At 35.1% G+C, this 18088-nt stretch overlaps 1 protein-coding gene across 1 annotated transcript in view; it reads left to right on the forward strand.

Annotated features, from left to right (window-relative positions):
* The window catches only part of LOC102480521 (metabotropic glutamate receptor 8-like), a 340194-nt gene that overhangs the window by 24106 nt on the left and 298000 nt on the right, over nt 1–18088 (forward strand). Inside the window, exon 3 of the mRNA XM_006146885.3 lies at nt 1–38. This exon is cut by the window's left edge and continues 184 nt beyond it. Coding sequence (XP_006146947.1) covers nt 1–38 — 38 coding nt within the window. The remainder of the gene's footprint in view (nt 39–18088) is intronic.

The raw sequence follows: 18088 nt of genomic DNA on the forward strand, positions 1-18088 counted from the left end.
AGAGTTACTTGGTTATATTCGAGCTGTAAATTTTAATGGTAAGTTGCAACTGTTTTGTGTGTATGCATGCACGTGAGTGTGTGCGTGTGTCTCCAGATACTTCCGAAGTGACAGGGTGTTTTGTTTTTTTTTTCCCTCCCTATGTATAGAAGGCATTTAGGCAGAGTGGAAAGCACAGGATTAGAAGCAGTTCTCCTTTTTAATCAGAAGTGTGAATTTTTCCACCTGCTTTTAAATCTCAAACATATTTTTTGCGCTATCATTAATCTGCTCCTGAAAGAAGCAAAAGTTAAAAATAAGCCTCTATCAATCAAAATAGTCTACTTAAATATCCCTGTTTCAGAAATAACTTAGGAGGCTCATTCGACACTATTGACAACAGATTATATTTCTTTGAAGATGTTTTGTTCATGCCATTATTAGAGAAGGGAGTGTAGACATTTTGTTTTGAAGCTGATTTTAAGCTTTTTAAACAGTAATTTGACTTGAAAATGAGCGATTTAGAGTTGCTATGTATTTATACTCCAAGAAAGTGAGTTTTCTGCATCTTTCTTTATATTCTTCTCAATGATTTAGTCAATTCAAAGCAAGGAGCTACATACAATACAGTGTAGATGAGATGTGCCCACTGTAGAAGGAGAAATGCTGCTTTTGTGACTGTTGTAAGAAACCGATACCGAGTATGCCGGATTCACAGCACATGAATGAGAATAGCTGGAGTGCCTGTCTGAAGTGATGGAATTATTGAATGCTGCTGTTCTTTCATGAACGTTGTAATGGTTGCTGCCCATGACTTTGGCCATTATTTTCAAATGAAATGATAGAATGCTCCGAGCTGTCTAATTCTTTTGGTTTGGCTGTAATCCACACAATGGACATGCCTCCGAGCCTCGCACAGCACCACACTGTCTATCATAATACACTCCAGTGACCTCAGCTGCCAGCCTTTCTCAAAAAAAGCACAAGGTCATCCTCAATTTAGAATTCAAGTGGATTTTTTTTTTTTTTGAGAGACATAAGATGGAATTTGGTTTATATTCAACACAGTATTCTTCTCTCCAGCAGAATTTTTGTGAAACATTATGTAACATTAATCTTTTTGTTAAGAATATGTAAATACTAAGGGGAGTTTGAAAATAATATTCATGCAATTATCAAAATGAGCACAAGAGGCATATTCCAGTACAAGGTAATTAACCCTAACATGAGGTTGGGGAACACTATTTATCTTATATTGTTAGCTAGGAGATGGGAAGAAGGATGCAAATGACTGAATTCTCTTTGTAATTGAAGTTAACCTCTAGAAGATAGGGAAGTCTCTTAAAGAAGCACTCATTGGATGAAAACATTTTAAAGGTGAATTACTAATTTCTCTTTTAACCGTAAGTCAAAATCTCTCTCTCCTTGATGACTTTAATGATTATAAAATACCATAATAGGATGCTATTAATGATCATTAAAGAATATCTTAGTATCTAATAGCTGTTAGGGTGATTTACTGGTAGACGCCAATGATCTGAGTTCTTCTGTCCACATTTTATAGGTTTTCTTTACTCTTCTACATTATCATGCTGCTCTTACTGTCCCTGTACTTGTCTTTAGGGATAATTCCTTCTATAATTTGCTGCTTCCAATCTGCTATGGACAGAGAATTAAACAAAATTTCCTATTTTGGTTAAGAGATAGTTATAGAGCATGTAGGTTATGTTACGTACAATGATTGATGTGAAAGGCACATTACTGGTGAAATAGACTATTTGATGTTTCTTGGGGAACTTAGATATTAATCAAAACACCCAAAGCATAATTATATAATTTGCAAGGAGTACTATAAAGGGAAGTGCACTGCATTTAGAGTTTATAAAAGAAAACCTCTCTAGGGAATTAGGGACAGATGGAATCTGAAGGGGATAGGAGTCTGAGATAAGGGTGGAACAATGGGCAGGGGCATATGAGGCTGTTAAGGCATTCTTTAGGCCTGTTCTTCCTCTTGAAAGAAACAGACCTATTGAAGCCTACCTAATACAACTATGTCCAATACAAGATTAGTCTATGCCAGATGAGAGTCACGGGAAAAAAAAACAAAAATATAATGTACACACTTAGAGAATCTCTGAGTTTCTTAGAGATTTATTTGCTGGGCTTGAGACTTGGTTGTGTATCAGTAGCTGGTGATACAGGGTAAGAGATCTGAATGTCAGCAACTTATCATGAAATATATAATCTTCTTGATTTTCAGTAATTTTCAGGACAAAGATTTTCTAAATTTCATTATTGGCTTGTCTATTAATGTCTAATAATAGTGTCTATTATTAACCCCTTACCTGTTTGTGATAAAAAAAGGTATATAAGACTTTTAAAATAGAAGTATACCCTCAAAATTAATACAGAAGGAAGAAACATATGATAACCAATATAATGGATTAAATTATTTCTAAGAAATTATTTTCATGGGGTACAGTATGGTTTTCACTGCATGTATAAGTGTGTAATTATTAAATCACAGCAATATACATATTCATCTTATTCAACATTGAACATTATATTATGTTGTGAACATATGGTAATAGTTTTGTTAGGCTATTTATTTTAGTATATACTAAATTGTTCATGACGTCTTTTACTTTGCTGGGTCCAGCATTCCATAACCCATTCCCCTGTTTACATGCATTCTAGTGTCTGGAACCATTTTCTCCCAATTCTCCCTTATCTCTGCTCCTCCCTGTGCATCTTCTGGTATCTACCAGTACTCTCTCTACTACTATGTGATCAAGTCTTTCAGTTTTCACTACAGAAGTGCAGACACTTGCTACATGTTAAGTGGGATATACAGTGTTTGTCTTTTATAGCGTGACTTGTTTCACTTAGGATTGTGTCTTCTAGGTTCATCTTTTCTGTGTCAAATGACAGGATATTTTTGCTCTTTATTGCTGAGCAGTAACATTAAATTTGGGCCTTCCAAGCAGTTAAAGCATAGAGGAACATGTCATGGGAGACATCAGTTTCACTATGTGATGAAGCAAGCTTATCTATTTTTCAGCAGAGAATAAATGTTCCTGAAAATTATTTCTAAAAGTAAGGTATTATATGAGGCTGACAGTCAAATCAGCAATGCTGTTTAACAAAATTTTACAGCAAAAACAGAAGCCTTCTCTTGACTGTTTAGCATTAACCATACTCAAGGCTAACAAATGTAATGCTTGTAACATAGGGATAGTTCATTAAAAGGGTTTCAAGGAGGAGAAAGATAATCTTCTTTGATCTACATTGAACTCTTTTGAGCCCTGATGAGATGGGAATGTACTGTACTCTCTGAAGAATAAATGAATAGTATCTCCCTTAAACTCTGATTTAAAAATTCTGTATTCAAAAGCATGCAACTCTGAAATCTTAACTTTTGAGCTGATCAGAGTAAGAGCAGGTGGGTTGAAGGGGTTGGCATAACCTGGGTGATCTACTTCTCATAGTCCTACTTGCTAATCTTAGAAATTCTTCGAAGGGTCCCAGTGGCTCTATGGAACACACTTTCAATCCCACAAGGATCCTATATGCTGTAAATAGTTATATGGAGTGTGTGTTGGAACCTAGCAGCTATTTTATGTTGTTGGACACTGGTTGGGTAGGCTAGGTTGGTAATGGTCAGTGTTCACATATAGGAGTTCAACCCACTCAACTACTTCCCAAGGACTAGGCTGCAAAGGGGCCATTGACTAAACCAAGGTTTCTTCAAGGCCAGTTTTTAATCTCCTAAAGAGTCTAGATGTGCTTGAATAGACCCAGAGCTGCTTATTCTGCTTATTATATTCAACAATAGAAAAATATTACATCCCAGAAGGATTTTAGCATAGCTATTACAGTTGTCAAAGAATGAGCTTCATAAGCAACTACCTGTTTTGCACAGTGTGGTCTTCCTGATTTTGTCAGGATTGGTGAGGCGCACCATGTACTCCTCTCAAGTAATTTAAAAAAATGCTCTATTGGATAGAATTATTTAGTAATGCTCATTTAAGTACTGAATAGTGATTTCCCTAAAGTATAATTTTTGGGTAGGTAAATTTGTTTAAAACACTTATTTTTGACATTAATATCAGGACATATTGCATTTTGTAGTCCCTTTCAGTGTCAGATAGTAAAACTATGTCTTTGCTTGAAAGTGGACTCTTCTGGTTTATAATAGCAGAAGGTGAAGTAGCTAAAGACACTGGATGCTGCTCCGATGATTTGTATAAAATGAAAGAGAATCAGGGTGAGTAGGTTGCATAGCGATTAAGGTTCTGGACTCACACATGGCTGACCGTGGTTTGAATCCTGGACTTGCAGTTTGAAATTCAATGCTGGGAGTGTGTTTATGCATGTCCAAAATCCTGAGAGGAGAATAGAAGAGAAGGGATTTCAGCATGATCATCCACCCAGAGGGGTGATTTTTTGCTTTCTGTCTCTGATGAGAGACAAAATAGAGTAAAAAAAAAAAAATGTCTAAAATAAATAAATAGAAAGACAGTGATGTTTAAAAATAAATTTCGTAACTAGGTGTGTGGTATATTTACTTAAACCACAAGTTAGAGATACTTGGCTTAAAAAACTCTTGCTTTTTCCCATGCATTTCTTAGTTGGTAATTTAAGAACACATTAGAATTGTGATTGATAAACCTTAGTATTTCAGCCTGGACTTATTCTGTAACAAAAAAGCTATTTAAAGGTGAAGTATTTAGTCAGAGTGCTTAACTACAAAAATCTATTTGGAATCCGAGACATATGCTAAGGCTCAGACAGTGCAGCAGCAAGGCACAATGCTCGGAGATATCCCACTTTGAAAGGTTCCTGGTTCAAATCTGAATTCCTCGCTGAGTGTGCTAGGCATGCACTTGTCCATAATCTGGGACTGAAGGAAGGCTGGTGTTGGAGTACAGCATCAGGACCCTATTGGGGGTGCTGTCTTTCTGTCTCTGTCTCTCTGTCTTTTGGCCATGGAAGCAATAAAATTAAAGAAGGACATAAGTATAATGTAGTTTGATTGAATTTAACCATTCAAACTGACTTTTCTTTTTTAACCACTACAAAAATTTACCTTTTCCATTTTCCACATCTGTATTTTAAGCACATCCTGGATCATGGAATAATTGAGAATTACTTATGTTTTCCTTACAACTTTCTCTTATCTTCTTGGGAAGCCAGAGGGAAACAAAGACTTTCCTTTTAGGATCATTTATACTGCTACCATTTGAACAAAATGCTATTTCTATAAATTTTTTAAATCCTAAGATTTTTCAAAAGAAAAACATAAAATAAAGAAAAAGAGTTCAAATTTTCCAGGAACTTAAGCAACTATGTCAATTTCTTAACTCCAGACTGTTCTATAGGCAATAAAATATTAATACTGTATCTTGTATAGAATCAAAGATTTTTCTGTTCTCTGAAAACCTTATTTATCATTAAAGAAAAAGTGCTGGATAGAATTCCAGAGGTACCTCCCTGCCCCTTTTCCATATAGTTGAGCTCTTGTCAAGGGAGAGGGAGTCAAGCACAGTGTCATATTAATCAGGATTGTTTGAGTAGATAGATTTACAAACATCAAGAAAACTCCGTGCAGGATATAAAAATATCTAAGAAAAGAACTGGTTCTGAAAAATAAAAATCTGTCAGAAACTCAAACATCTTTCTACCTGTCTGCATTATATGGTTCTCTCTCTATTAGTTTTAGGTCTACTTCTAGGTCTACCATGTAGCAGAAAGCCTGTATTTGTAGAATTTAGCTATTTTTTGATCAGGACATCTGCTAAGACTAACAATATTTTTAAAGTCTCGTCAGCAGGTAGCATGGAGGTTAAGGCACTGGATCTTACGTAGCCGACTGTGTGGTTTGAATTCCATGCCTGGTGGCTTGAAAACCATACTGGGCACATGTGTGTGCATAGCCAAAATCCAGAAAGGAGAGAAAGGATCATGGCATGGCCATCTCCCTGGGGGAAGGGATACATTCTCATTTTCTCCCTGTCTCTCTTTATCTCTTTCTGGTAAGTGCACATACCCTATAGCAAAAACTAAAGAGAAAAAGTTAAAAAAAAAAAAAGCTTAAATTACAACTTCTTGGAAGCTTAAATCTCATCAATCAAACATAGGTGGATTTTAGATCTGTTTCCAATAACCAGTAGTCAGGAGCAAGTGGTATATGGATCCTTCCTTCTAGATGAAGGGTACATTTAGGAATTTTCTGTAAAAGACTTAAAGGGGAAAGTGTAAGTAAGCAGCATGAGCAGGAGGCAGAAATTGGAGAGATGGGCCATACCTTGGTCACTGGGTATCATTGCTTCTCTAAGTGTTAGGCCGAGGGAGACACATTAAGAATAACATAGAATCTGAGAATCTGGGAAAAAAGTCAACTTCTGAATCTTGTAATGCAAGCCCTCATATTGTGACTGAACTTCCTGACACCAATAGGAATGAAACACCTTCCCTAAACTCAGTAGTGAGGGAGTGGTTTGACCATTTCAGTTCTCAGTGTTCTATAGGAAAAAAATTTGCAAAAACAAAGAAACTGCTATGAGATGGAATTATCAGCATTTTCTGTTCTTTAAAAACTTTTTTTATTTTTAAGGACTTAATGCAATATTTCCAAATACATACTTTTTTTTTCTTTGAGAGATATTTTTTGCAATAGGAAAGACAAAAAGAGACAGAAAGTGAGAAATCATTTACTAGGGGGGATGGCCATGCCACAGTCCCTCCTCCTCCATTCTCTTCTCAGGATTTTGGGCATGCATGCACACACACCCAGAGTGAGTTTCAAGCCTCTGGGTCTAGGACTTGAACTGTGGTTGACCATGTGGGATTCCAGGGACTCTGTCATCTGCTGGTCCTCCAAATATGTTCTTTTGAGAGTCTCTGAACATTTTAGTCTGATTTTGAAGCATATTTATCTTCATAAAATAAAAGAAATAAGAATAGCTTAATATTAGGAAATGTATCACAATCATGCTAATAGGTGAAATAGGACAATAATAAACATTTCATAATATTATGTAAAGCCATTTGATTAAATATGATCCTCATTTCTGTCATAAATACAAAATAAACGCACTAGAAATGGAATAAATGTTTAACATGGTAAAGTACGTATCAGTCTATAACTGATTCATAGTTATTCCCGTTAAACAGATGGACTAGATCTATTGCCACTATTATGAATTTTCTATATATTTAAACCAATGCAATAAAGCATGAAACAAACTACTAAAAAGGAAATAAAATGGGATTATTATTACTTTCAAATAATTTGATATCAAGACATTAAGTTGAAAATTTCTTTAAAGTATGTGATTTAGAAAATGACCAGATATAAAATTAATATTAAAACAGTAAGGACTTCCCTACTTAGTAATAAGCAATTGAGTAATATCTAGAAAATGGAACTTTTTGTTTACTTTATGAAAAATATTTAAAATATTTTGTAATAAATCAAACCAAAAATATTAAAGACCTATGTAAAGACAACTGTCTTCAAAGCCATAAACACTAAAAAAATAGGACAGACATTGTTCATGGACTGAAGATATGGTTATAGGAAGACTATTGTTCTTTTCAGGCTTTGTCCAATTCCATTAGAAATGACAAAAGATTGTTTTCCAGAATTTTAAATATTTTAAATTCTAATTACAAGAACAAATGAGTAAAATTAGCTAAAAATGATTTTGAAGAAAATTATTGCTACCCAACATTTAACTTTAAAGCATAATATTGTTACAATAATCCACCAATATGGAACTAGGACCAGAACAGACATATGGCAGATAATATCTAGATATCTATATTATCTATATAATATTAATAATAATTGTATATATGTATATATATAAATACTTTTCTAGCACTTCTGTGAAATATAAACATGAGGTGGTAATAAATAGAAAGTACTTAATAAAGAGATACAAAACTGTGTAATATATGAAGAACATGTTATCATGAGATTAAAAAAAGAGCAAATACTTGTGATCATCTTACAGAGATAATGAGATGGGCAGGTTGGGACTGAGGACATGAGAAATTTTAGAAAGATGCAGACTTAAAATGCTCTCTATATAAGAGTAACTAGTGAATGTGAAAAGAAGGTGGCAGTTGGAAAAGATGCCTCTGCCTTAGCACCAGTCTACAAGGTTTTCCTAGCAGTGTTAATTTCTTGGATCTAGGAATAAAAATGTTCATGTTTTTTATTCCATTCTCAAAGGTGAAAATACATTACTGCGGAGATGAGCAGTTGATGACTCTAGAGTAGAACAAATAGGGTTCTTTTTCTCATTATTTCTTCTGTTTCCTTCAAAATTACATACTTTTTTTTTTTTAAATGAAGGAAAGTGTGCAATGGAACAGCTCTTGTATTACTTGGGATAATTATTTTCTAGTGATATTTTTGCCTAATACAGAATCTACCTGAAAATTACAATGGAGCCTTGATTATTTTTCTCTCTAAGGTTATTAACTCTTATAGTTACATTAAGGTTTAATCACAAAGTTATTTTGAAAGTAAGGGATATGAATAATTAAATTCTTTTTAATTCTGGTTTTTAATCGTTACAGTTTTGAAAATTTGACATTCTTAGTCTTTTGGCTTTGTTCTAAAATCATTACGATAAAATAACTTTGTGACTGATTACCAGTTTTAATTTTTTTAATTGAGGGAATGTGTGTTCATGGTAGTTTTGTGTATATGTCACACACATTATTTATTTTAGAGATTTTTGTTATAGGGTGCATAAGCTCACCAGAGAGACAAAGTGAGAAATAGCCCCCCAGAGGGGATGGCCATGCTGCAATCCTTTCTTAACATTTCTTCTCTGGGGATTTTGAGAATACACGCACATGTGCCCAGAGTGAGTTTCAAGCCCCTGGGTATGGGACTTGAACAGCAGTTGACCACAGTTTGGTTAAGTCCGGTGCCTTAACCACTACACTACCTTCTGGCCCCCACACATATTCATTTACCAAACATTTATTGAGTGTCTGTTATGCATGGACTGTGCCATTTGTATTTTTTCTTTCTTCTCTGTTTCACTTTTTTCCCCCTTAACTTTATCATCTTTTACCTCTTAAACCTCTTTTCCTCTCTTCTTGTCCTTTTTCTTCTCAATATTTTGTTCCTTTACTTGTTCTTGTAACTCACTTACCAAGAGAGCAGCAAAGTGGCAAAGAGCATGAGCTTTCGAGAGACAAGCATGAGCTTGGATTATTAGATTTTCTATTTAGGTTGTAAAAGCTTGGAAAGAGCCCTTTCATTTTATAAGCCTTAATGTTCTTATATATGGATGGGAATAATAATTACACCTACTTTGTAATGTTATTACAAACATTTAATAAGATAATTCATGTCTATGGGCTTAGAACCATGCCTGGAACACTATGAATAACCAATAAAAGTTAACTATTTTTTTTCTGCCCCTGACAAGGAAAAGCTCTCTGTATATATTTACTGAATTTGAAACATACAGCCCCCCAAGTTGATACCCATTTACACAAAATCCACTACACATCTTATATTTCAAATCATTTGCTAAATTTCCTATAAGCAATACTATTCTCTTGTCTGAAACTAATGTTTCCTTTCTTCAAGATTTTATTTATTTTTTCTAAAGATTGTTTAGGCTTTTTAGTTTGCCTTTGATCTTTCTTCCTGTAGTCACCTTTCCAACCTTTAATTTATTAGTAGAGCCTAGGGTTAGGTATAGGAATAAGAGGACATCGAACTCAGACTAATCCATCTTCCCTGGAGTGAAATGACAGGATAGGTAAGGAGGTGGAGGCTGTTGCTTGAAATTGTGTTCAGGGAATGTGCACTAGAATATAACACATCCTCTATGTTGAGTCTGTCATCAGGAATTCACTTAGTCATAGACTATAAAAAAGATACCCATTACCCTGTGCCAAATATTTAACTAGAGGCCATTGGTCACACCCAACTCAACCAGACAAACCTCACTGTACCAGTATCCAAATGATGCAGTTGCCTGTCTGTACACAATAGAGAGGAGTGGATTTCACATGATAGTGTTAGTTAGAAGTCTTGAGCCCCTCATATTTTACAGCTATTCAAGCAAAAATGAAAACACACATATTGGCAGTTAAAAAGAATGTGGTTCAAGTCTTTCAGAAAGGTATTTATGAATTCCTAATTTACTCTTAATCCTGCTTAAGAAAGTTCTAATTGTTCCAAGATCTTATACTTTTAATTATGGGCTGTCTGGATTATACTGATAACCCTCTGATCTACATTAGATCATGAGCAACACTGAGAAATTCTAGCCTATTTAACAATAAATCCAAAAGGCCTTTTCTCTCAGCTCCTTGATGCTCTCTAAACTTCACTTTTGTTCTCTATATAAACCTTAGGCTTACATTAAAATTTATATACCCTTATCTCTATCTTGTATTGCTTCTATCTAAACTTAATGAAATGAAGAAGCATGATTATTGAACTTTTTTTTTTTAACTTTGAAGAAAGTATAACATATATACAGAACAGTGCAATGCGTGTACAGCTCAGTGAGTTGGTTTTATTTATTTATTTATTTTTGGTTTTGGCCATAGGGCGTATAAACTTACTGTAGAGAAACAGAGGGAAAGTGAGAAATCACCCCCTAGGGGGATGACTATACTGCAGTCCCTTCTCCTCCGTTCTCCTCGTGGGATTTTGAACACATGCACATGTACCCGGTGTCATTTTCAAGCCTCTAAGTCTGGGACTCAAACTGTGGTCAGCCATATTGGTGTCTAGCTCCTTAACCTCCATGCCACCTGCTGGTCCTGCTCCATGAATTTTAGTAAACTGAAAGCACCCATTGATCAAAGCACATTTCTACTATTATCTTTATTAATATTAGATTCAATTATTTAAATTTAGTTTGTTAGATATTCAATATTTAATTTCTCAATGAATTATTTTATGAAATGATACCATTTAATATCTATTAATGAGGTTTAACTATATAGAGAATTAACATTTAGTACAATATTTTTAATTTCTTTTAAAGTGGTAAAGAAAATACTCTCTTTGAAAGTCTTTTCATCTTAGTTATGTTACTTTCAATTTATAGAAGTAATAGACTTAAGCGTTTAGAACTGTTTTAGTTTCATAGCACAACCAAGTGGAAGGAAGGCACAAGAATGTCCACAGTAGGGTTTATTTGTTGTGCGTTCTATGGGTTTTGACAAGTGTGTAATGACATATATTGACCAAAATATTATCATACAAAATAGTTTCATGGTCTTAAAAATCCTCTCTTCCACCGATTCATCCCTCCTTCCCTCCTAACCTCTGGCAACCACTGATATTTTTACTTGTCTTCTGAAATAACGTAGTCATTATAAAAATTAAAAACAAAACAAAACAAAACAAAAGAACAAAAACACCCTGATAATTCAAGATTTTTTTCCCCAGATAGTATTTAAATAAGAATCAGTTGGTTATATCTTTCTAATCCCACTAGATAAACTCCAATCAAAACCATAAAGAGAAATGACATTCGGCCATAGTTCCACCCTTTCCAGAATGTCACACAACAGGAATTAATGCAGTATGTAGTATTTGTAGATTGGTTTCTTTCATTTAGTAATATGTATTTAGGCTTCCTTCATGTCTTTTCATGGTTTAGTAGTTCATTTCTTTATTTATTTTTCTATCATTGAATTAATATTCCATTATCTGAATGTGCCACAGTCTATCAGTTCACCTGAAGAATATTTAGATTGCTTACAAGTTTTGGGAATTATGAATAAAGGTGGAAAATATCTAAATGCAAGTTTTTGTGTAGACATACATTTTCAAATCCTTTATGTATATATCAAGAAGCTTAATTGCTGGATCATATAAGTATGTTGAGGACAGCAGATGACGTGGTGGTTAAGGTGCTGGACATTTCCACATGGCTAACCACGGTTCGTGTCCTGGGCCTGGTGCTTGCTTTCTCGCTTCTTCTCTCTCTTTCTCTCTGTCTCTCTCTTGTCAAATGAAAATAAATGAATGAATAAATAAATTTAAATAACTAATTCTTTAAAAAAAAAGAAGTATGTTTAGTTTTGTAAGAAACTGTCAAGCCATCTTACAAAATGACTATCATTTTGTATTGCCACCAGCAACAAATTAAGAGTTTTTGTTGCCCGATACCCTTGACAGCATTTAGTGTTGTCAGTGGTTTAAATTCTGGCTGTTCTAATAGGTGCATTGTAGTATCTCATTGTTTTAATTTGCAACTTGCTATGATGTATTATGAACATGTTTTTTTTTTTTGAGAGGTTTTGCTATCAGGGCACGTGCGCTACCCAGAAAGACAGAGAGAGACAGAGAGACAGAAAGCGAGAAATCACCCCCCTAGGGGGGATGGTCACGCTGCAATCCCTTCTCCTCCATTCTCCTCTCCGGATCTTGGGCACGCACACACACATGTACCTGGCATGAGTTTAAGTCACTGGGTCTGGGTCTCAAACTGCGGTCGACTACATGGGAGTCCAGCGACATAGCCATTATGCTAACTGCTGGTCCCTATGAACATCTTTTATATATTTACTTGCTATCTGTATATTTTTCTGGGTGAGATGTTTGTTTGAGACTTTTATTTTTAAATTGGTTATTCATTTTGCTATCATTGAGTTTAAGGGATTCTTTGTGTCCAATTTTGAATAACTGTACTTTGTTATATGTGTCTTCTGTAAATATTTTCTTTCAGTCGTGGTTTGTCTTCTCATTCTCGTGACAGAGAGAAGTCATCTTTCACAGAGCAGAAGTTTTTCATTTTAATGAAATCCACTTTATCAATTCTGTCTTCTATGGATTGTGCCTTTGGTGCTATAGCTCAATAGTCATCTCCATACCCACAAAAATCCCATGTTCTCTTCTAGAAGTTTTATAGTTCTACCTTTTACCTCTAGATTTATTACCCACTTTGGATTAATTTTTGTAAAGGATGTGAGGTCTTTTTTTTTTAATGTGGATATCCAGGTGTTCAAGCAACATTTGTTGAAACCATCATATATTTTAAAAATTTTCTCTTATAGGGTGTGTGTGTTCATCAGAGAAACAGAGAGAGACTCAGAGAGCATCTGCTGAAGGGAATGACCACACTGCAGTCCATTCATTTCCTTTCTTCTCTCAGGATTTTGGGCACACACACACACGCACCTGGAGTGTTTTTTAAGCGACTGGGTCCCATACTTGAACCATGCAGTTGACAATATGGGATTCAACCTCCTTCACCACCATGCTACCAACTGGCCCTGCATCCATCAATTTTTAATTTTTTTTAAGTTAGTGGTTTTATCTCAGTATTGATGTGGTCTAAAATTGAGATTCTATAATACTTTTTTTTTCTTTTCCCATGAATCTGAGAAAGTGCTTATAAGAAGAAGTTTTAGGTATTTTCTCAAGAAATGTTGGTTATGTTCAATTGTTCAAGTGTCACTGAAAGTAAAATTAAACATTTTTTGTAGCCAGAATATAATGTGTGGTGTGTGTGTATGAATGTGTGTACATCATTTTTGTGGTTGCTTTGTGATTGTTGGCACTGAGAGACATGAATATAATAGTAACCGAATAATGATGAAAGAAATAAAAAATATGGTTGAATTGAAAAACTACCCAGTGCAATATTGCTGCTTAAGATTTATGCACTGGTCAGATGTTGGGAACTTGATTAATGAACGTGGACATTAATTATAACTTCTGAAGTATATTCACCTTCCAGGAAACAGCATTTTCATGAGTGTTTCAGTTTTAATCAACATCATGACAAAATATTCTTTGGTTGTTTAATTCCATCAGTCTTTGTCCTAGTCACTAAAAAGAGGAAAATTATACTGTTCTACTTAGATCTCTAGGATATTTCCAAAACACACCAAACATTGGTGTAATATTTGTCAATTTTTTTTCTCTCTTAATATAGGGTCATCAGAAAAGTCATGATATATTTTTCTGTTTTTCTATGCAAAAATGCAACATGACTTTTCCAATGACCCAATACTTTCATTTTATCAGGGAGGAAAAGACGTTTTCTTTTCTCAACTTAGCTTGTAATGATAACATGTCAGAGGTGGCACAAATTCTAGAGTCAATAAATTCTGGAGTGCTAAAAAGGCATGTGAGAAAACTGCAGTGTTTTTGAGTCTGCATACTCCTACCTGTGCATGTCTAGAAATAAGTGTTGTTTGATTTTTCTATCTCTGTATTTTTCCTCTGAAATGACATACGTTATTTTCAAAAAGAGTTTCAGATTGACAGTTTAGGAAATTTTTCCAGGTAGATTTAAATAAGAATTAGTTAGGTATATCTTTCTGATCCAATTAGATAAACTTCAATTAATACCATAAAGAGAACAGACATGTCTTATACACAGAAACTAGCCTAATACAAGAGGGAAGAATGCATTCTCACTGAAACAGCCTGTAATTAACTAGTAGGTCTGGATGAGAAAGTTTTTCTTTTCTTTTTAAGCATGGTCTATCTTCACAGGCACAAAATATCAAATGTTGTTAAAAAATAATGAGATTTCTTATTATGGTATTTGCGTAATACTTTTTAATGCTTTTACAGATTGTGTGCTTTACCAGTTTTGTATTATCTGAGCCTTTAAAGTGGGTTGCAGATGCAAAATTTAAATTATACCACTTTGGACAATGATATGCCAGGATAAGAATAAACAAATATCATTTCATGTTGGACTTTTTTTTTTCTTTTTAGTATTACTTGATATCATCTTTGGCTTTTGAGCATGAGAGCAATGTGCTTCATTGGTACTGAAGCAGAAAATAACCAGTCTATAAATTTTCTAGCAGCCTCCACACACACAAATGTAGCCTCCATGCACAAAATGTTTATGGAAATAAAATAACACCATTTACCAAACTCAAGGGTGGTTTCAGCTGAGTAGCTTTAAGTCCTGCAAGAAATATAACTAGAAAGTAAATTCATAAGCCAAGAACTTTTAAGTTTACAATGGAGTGTGTGTGGATGTGTGTGGATGTGTATATACACACATATGCCTCTCTTTGTATAGAAAATTAATTTAAAAAATAGTATGTGAAAAGAAAGGATATGTTTCTTTGACAACGTCAAGATAAATTTTTCTAACTTCCTAGAGATAGTAGGTAAGACTGGACTTTTTCAGTTGCTTCACATCTTTGAATAGTGGCTTAGATGTATAAACCAAATGCTATTTGAACTTATGTGAATTTTTGGCCGGCATTTTCAAGAAATGTTTCTAGAACCAGTTCGTTACCTATGTTATTATTAATCTTGAGACTCAAACAGCAAGAATTTAAAAATGTTCAGAATACTGTGAACAATATTCATCTTCTTTACTAAATTGTTAGAGGATAATTTAGGCATTATGTGGTTGCAGATTAATGTAATATGCTATTTAAAAATCTTAGTCATCGGGGACCAGTCATTCCACCAGGTGGAATGGTGGTTAAGGTGCTGGATTCCCACATGACTGACTGTGGTTCGAGTCCTGAACCCAGCAGCTTGAAGCTCATGCCAGGTGCATGTGTGTGTATGCCCAAAATCTTAAGAGGAGAATGGAGGAGAAGGGATTATGGTGTGGCCATCCCCAGGGGGTGATTTCTCACTTTCCCTCTCTCTCTGTCTGACGAGTGCACACATGGTATAGTAAAAATCGCTCTTAAAAATAGAAAATCTTAATCATCTACTGGAGGGTTTTGGATGCTTCATTCTGAATGTCCCTACAGGAAACGTGTTTAATCGATATATATGAGCTGATGTGATTCTATCTTATAACACAAGAGACTATGCTTACAAATTCAACCTAACATAAAAAATTAACCCTGTGTATTTCAAGAGAAATAATGTACCTGATTAGCCTATCCATCTCTATCATTTGGTTTGAATTAGGAATAAACTGTTAATGGCAGATCATCATCCAGTGATAGTTCTTCAAGATTTTAAATACTTCCCTTTGTGGACAAGGGAATATGATTACTTAATTACTATGATTGAAAAGACTTTTCATAGTTTCCTGGTAAAGAAAATGATGTCACAAATTCATGAAACTGATGATTTCTAGTATGTATTGAGATCACTTGAAATGTAGTGCTGAAAGTTAAAATAAAATATTATGTTTTAAAAAAAGTTAAATTGCTTTGAACTATTTTATATATTTTATATCCTCATTATAGATTTTGATTTACATTCTACTACTATCTGAGGTTAAAAAAAAACTTATAATTTGGAATTTATATTAAAATAAATCTGTATATGTAAAAATGATGAGCCTCAGGGCCAGCAGGTGAAGTGGTGGTTAAGGTGCTAGATCTCACATGGCCTACTGTGTTGTTCAAATCCTGGATTTGGCTGCTTGAAAATCATGCTGGGCACATGTGTGTGTATGTGCCCAAAATCCTAAGAGAACAGAGGAGAAGAGATTTCAGCATGGAAAATCCTAAGAGAACAGATGAGAAGAGATTTCAGCATGACCACTCCCCCGGTGTGCTCACTTTCCCACTTTCTGTCTCTCTCTGTCTTTCTCTGGTGAGTACACACGCACTATGGCCAAAAAAACAAACAAACAAAACAAAAAGTCTTAAAGTAAACATATAAATTAAGTTTTAAAATCGTGAACCTCGGGACCAGCAGTTAGCATAATGGCTATGTCCCTGGACTCCCATGTACTTGACCATAGTTCAAATCCCAGACCCAGCGACCTAAACTCACACTGGGCGTGTGTGCGTGTGTGCCCAAGATCCCAAGAGGAGAATGGAGGAAAAGGAATTGTGGTGTGGCCATCCCTCCTGGGGAGTGATTTCTCGTTTTCTATCTCTCTGTCTCTCTCTGTCTTTCTGGCAAGCGCATGTGCCCTGTGGCGAAAAATCTCTCCAAAAAAAAAAAAAAAAAAAAAATTGTGAGCCTGTAAAAAATTCTCCAGCTCTTCTTTTGTGCCTCAGTGAAAGACTTCTTTTTGTGATATATTTTAAATTAATCCATATTAAAATTTTTAAGTTGCTAATTACCTTGAATTTCTCCCTATTACAAGAAAAATTCCAGGCTTCTTAATGCTCTTTATTTGAAAGTGTGCATGTGTGTGTGTGTGTGTGTGTGTATATATATATATTCATCCATATATATATTTCCCACTTTATTAGTCTTAATAGTCCTATGTGGTAGGACAGGTGAATGTTGTTGTGCCATTTACCAAGAGAGACATACGAAAGTTAAGTAATATATTTAAGATTTATATATACTAAGGAATTGGGACTAGACCCAGAATTTTCAATGCTCCAAATATCAAAGGAGCTGAAATAGGACATTGCCTTGAATGTAGTCAATTAAAATAGTTAAATATGCATTCACTTCATCAATCTATTCATTCAATTGATCATTAATAATTGCTTATTAGGTACTAGACAAGCAAAACATAGTCTGCCCTCAAGAGGGTGCATTTGACAAACCCAGCCAATTGTTAACAAACTAAAAAATGTGATAATGGGAACCAGCAGTTAGCGTAATGGCTATGTCGCTGGACTCCCATGTAGTCGACCTCGGTTCATGTCCCGGACCTGGTGGCTTAAAACTCACGCCGGGCACATGTGTGTGCGTTCCCAAGATCCCGAGAGGAGAATGTAGGAGAAGGGATTGCGGCGTGACCATCCCCCCTGGGGGGTGATTTCTCGCTTTCTGTCTCTATATCTTTCTCTGTCTGTCTGGTGAGTGCACGCACTCTATAGCGAAAACCTCTCCCCCCCACCAAAAAAAAGTGATATTTACTCTTTAAGGATTCAGATAGCACATCATCTAGGAAATACCTTGTAGCAATCCATGGCAGTCTTCATAGCTGTTCTCATAGCATTGAGGGTCTTGGCTTATCTTCCATGTAAGCTTGCGCTTCAACCTACTGTCATTGGAAAGTACTGATTTTAAAGGTTTTTTTTTTTTGGGGGGGGGAGAGGGGGAGGTGACCACTAGTTGGCAGAATGGTTATGTCACTGGATTCCCATGTAGTCGACTGCAACTTGAGTCCCAGACCTGGCAGCTTAAACTCACACAAGGCACATGTGCGTGCATGCCCAAAATCCTGAGAGGAGAATGGAGAAGGGA

Source organism: Tupaia chinensis, unplaced genomic scaffold (genome assembly GCF_000334495.1).
Source record: "Tupaia chinensis unplaced genomic scaffold, TupChi_1.0 Scaffold000192_2, whole genome shotgun sequence".
In the NCBI taxonomy this organism is placed as follows: Eukaryota; Metazoa; Chordata; class Mammalia; order Scandentia; family Tupaiidae; genus Tupaia; species Tupaia belangeri.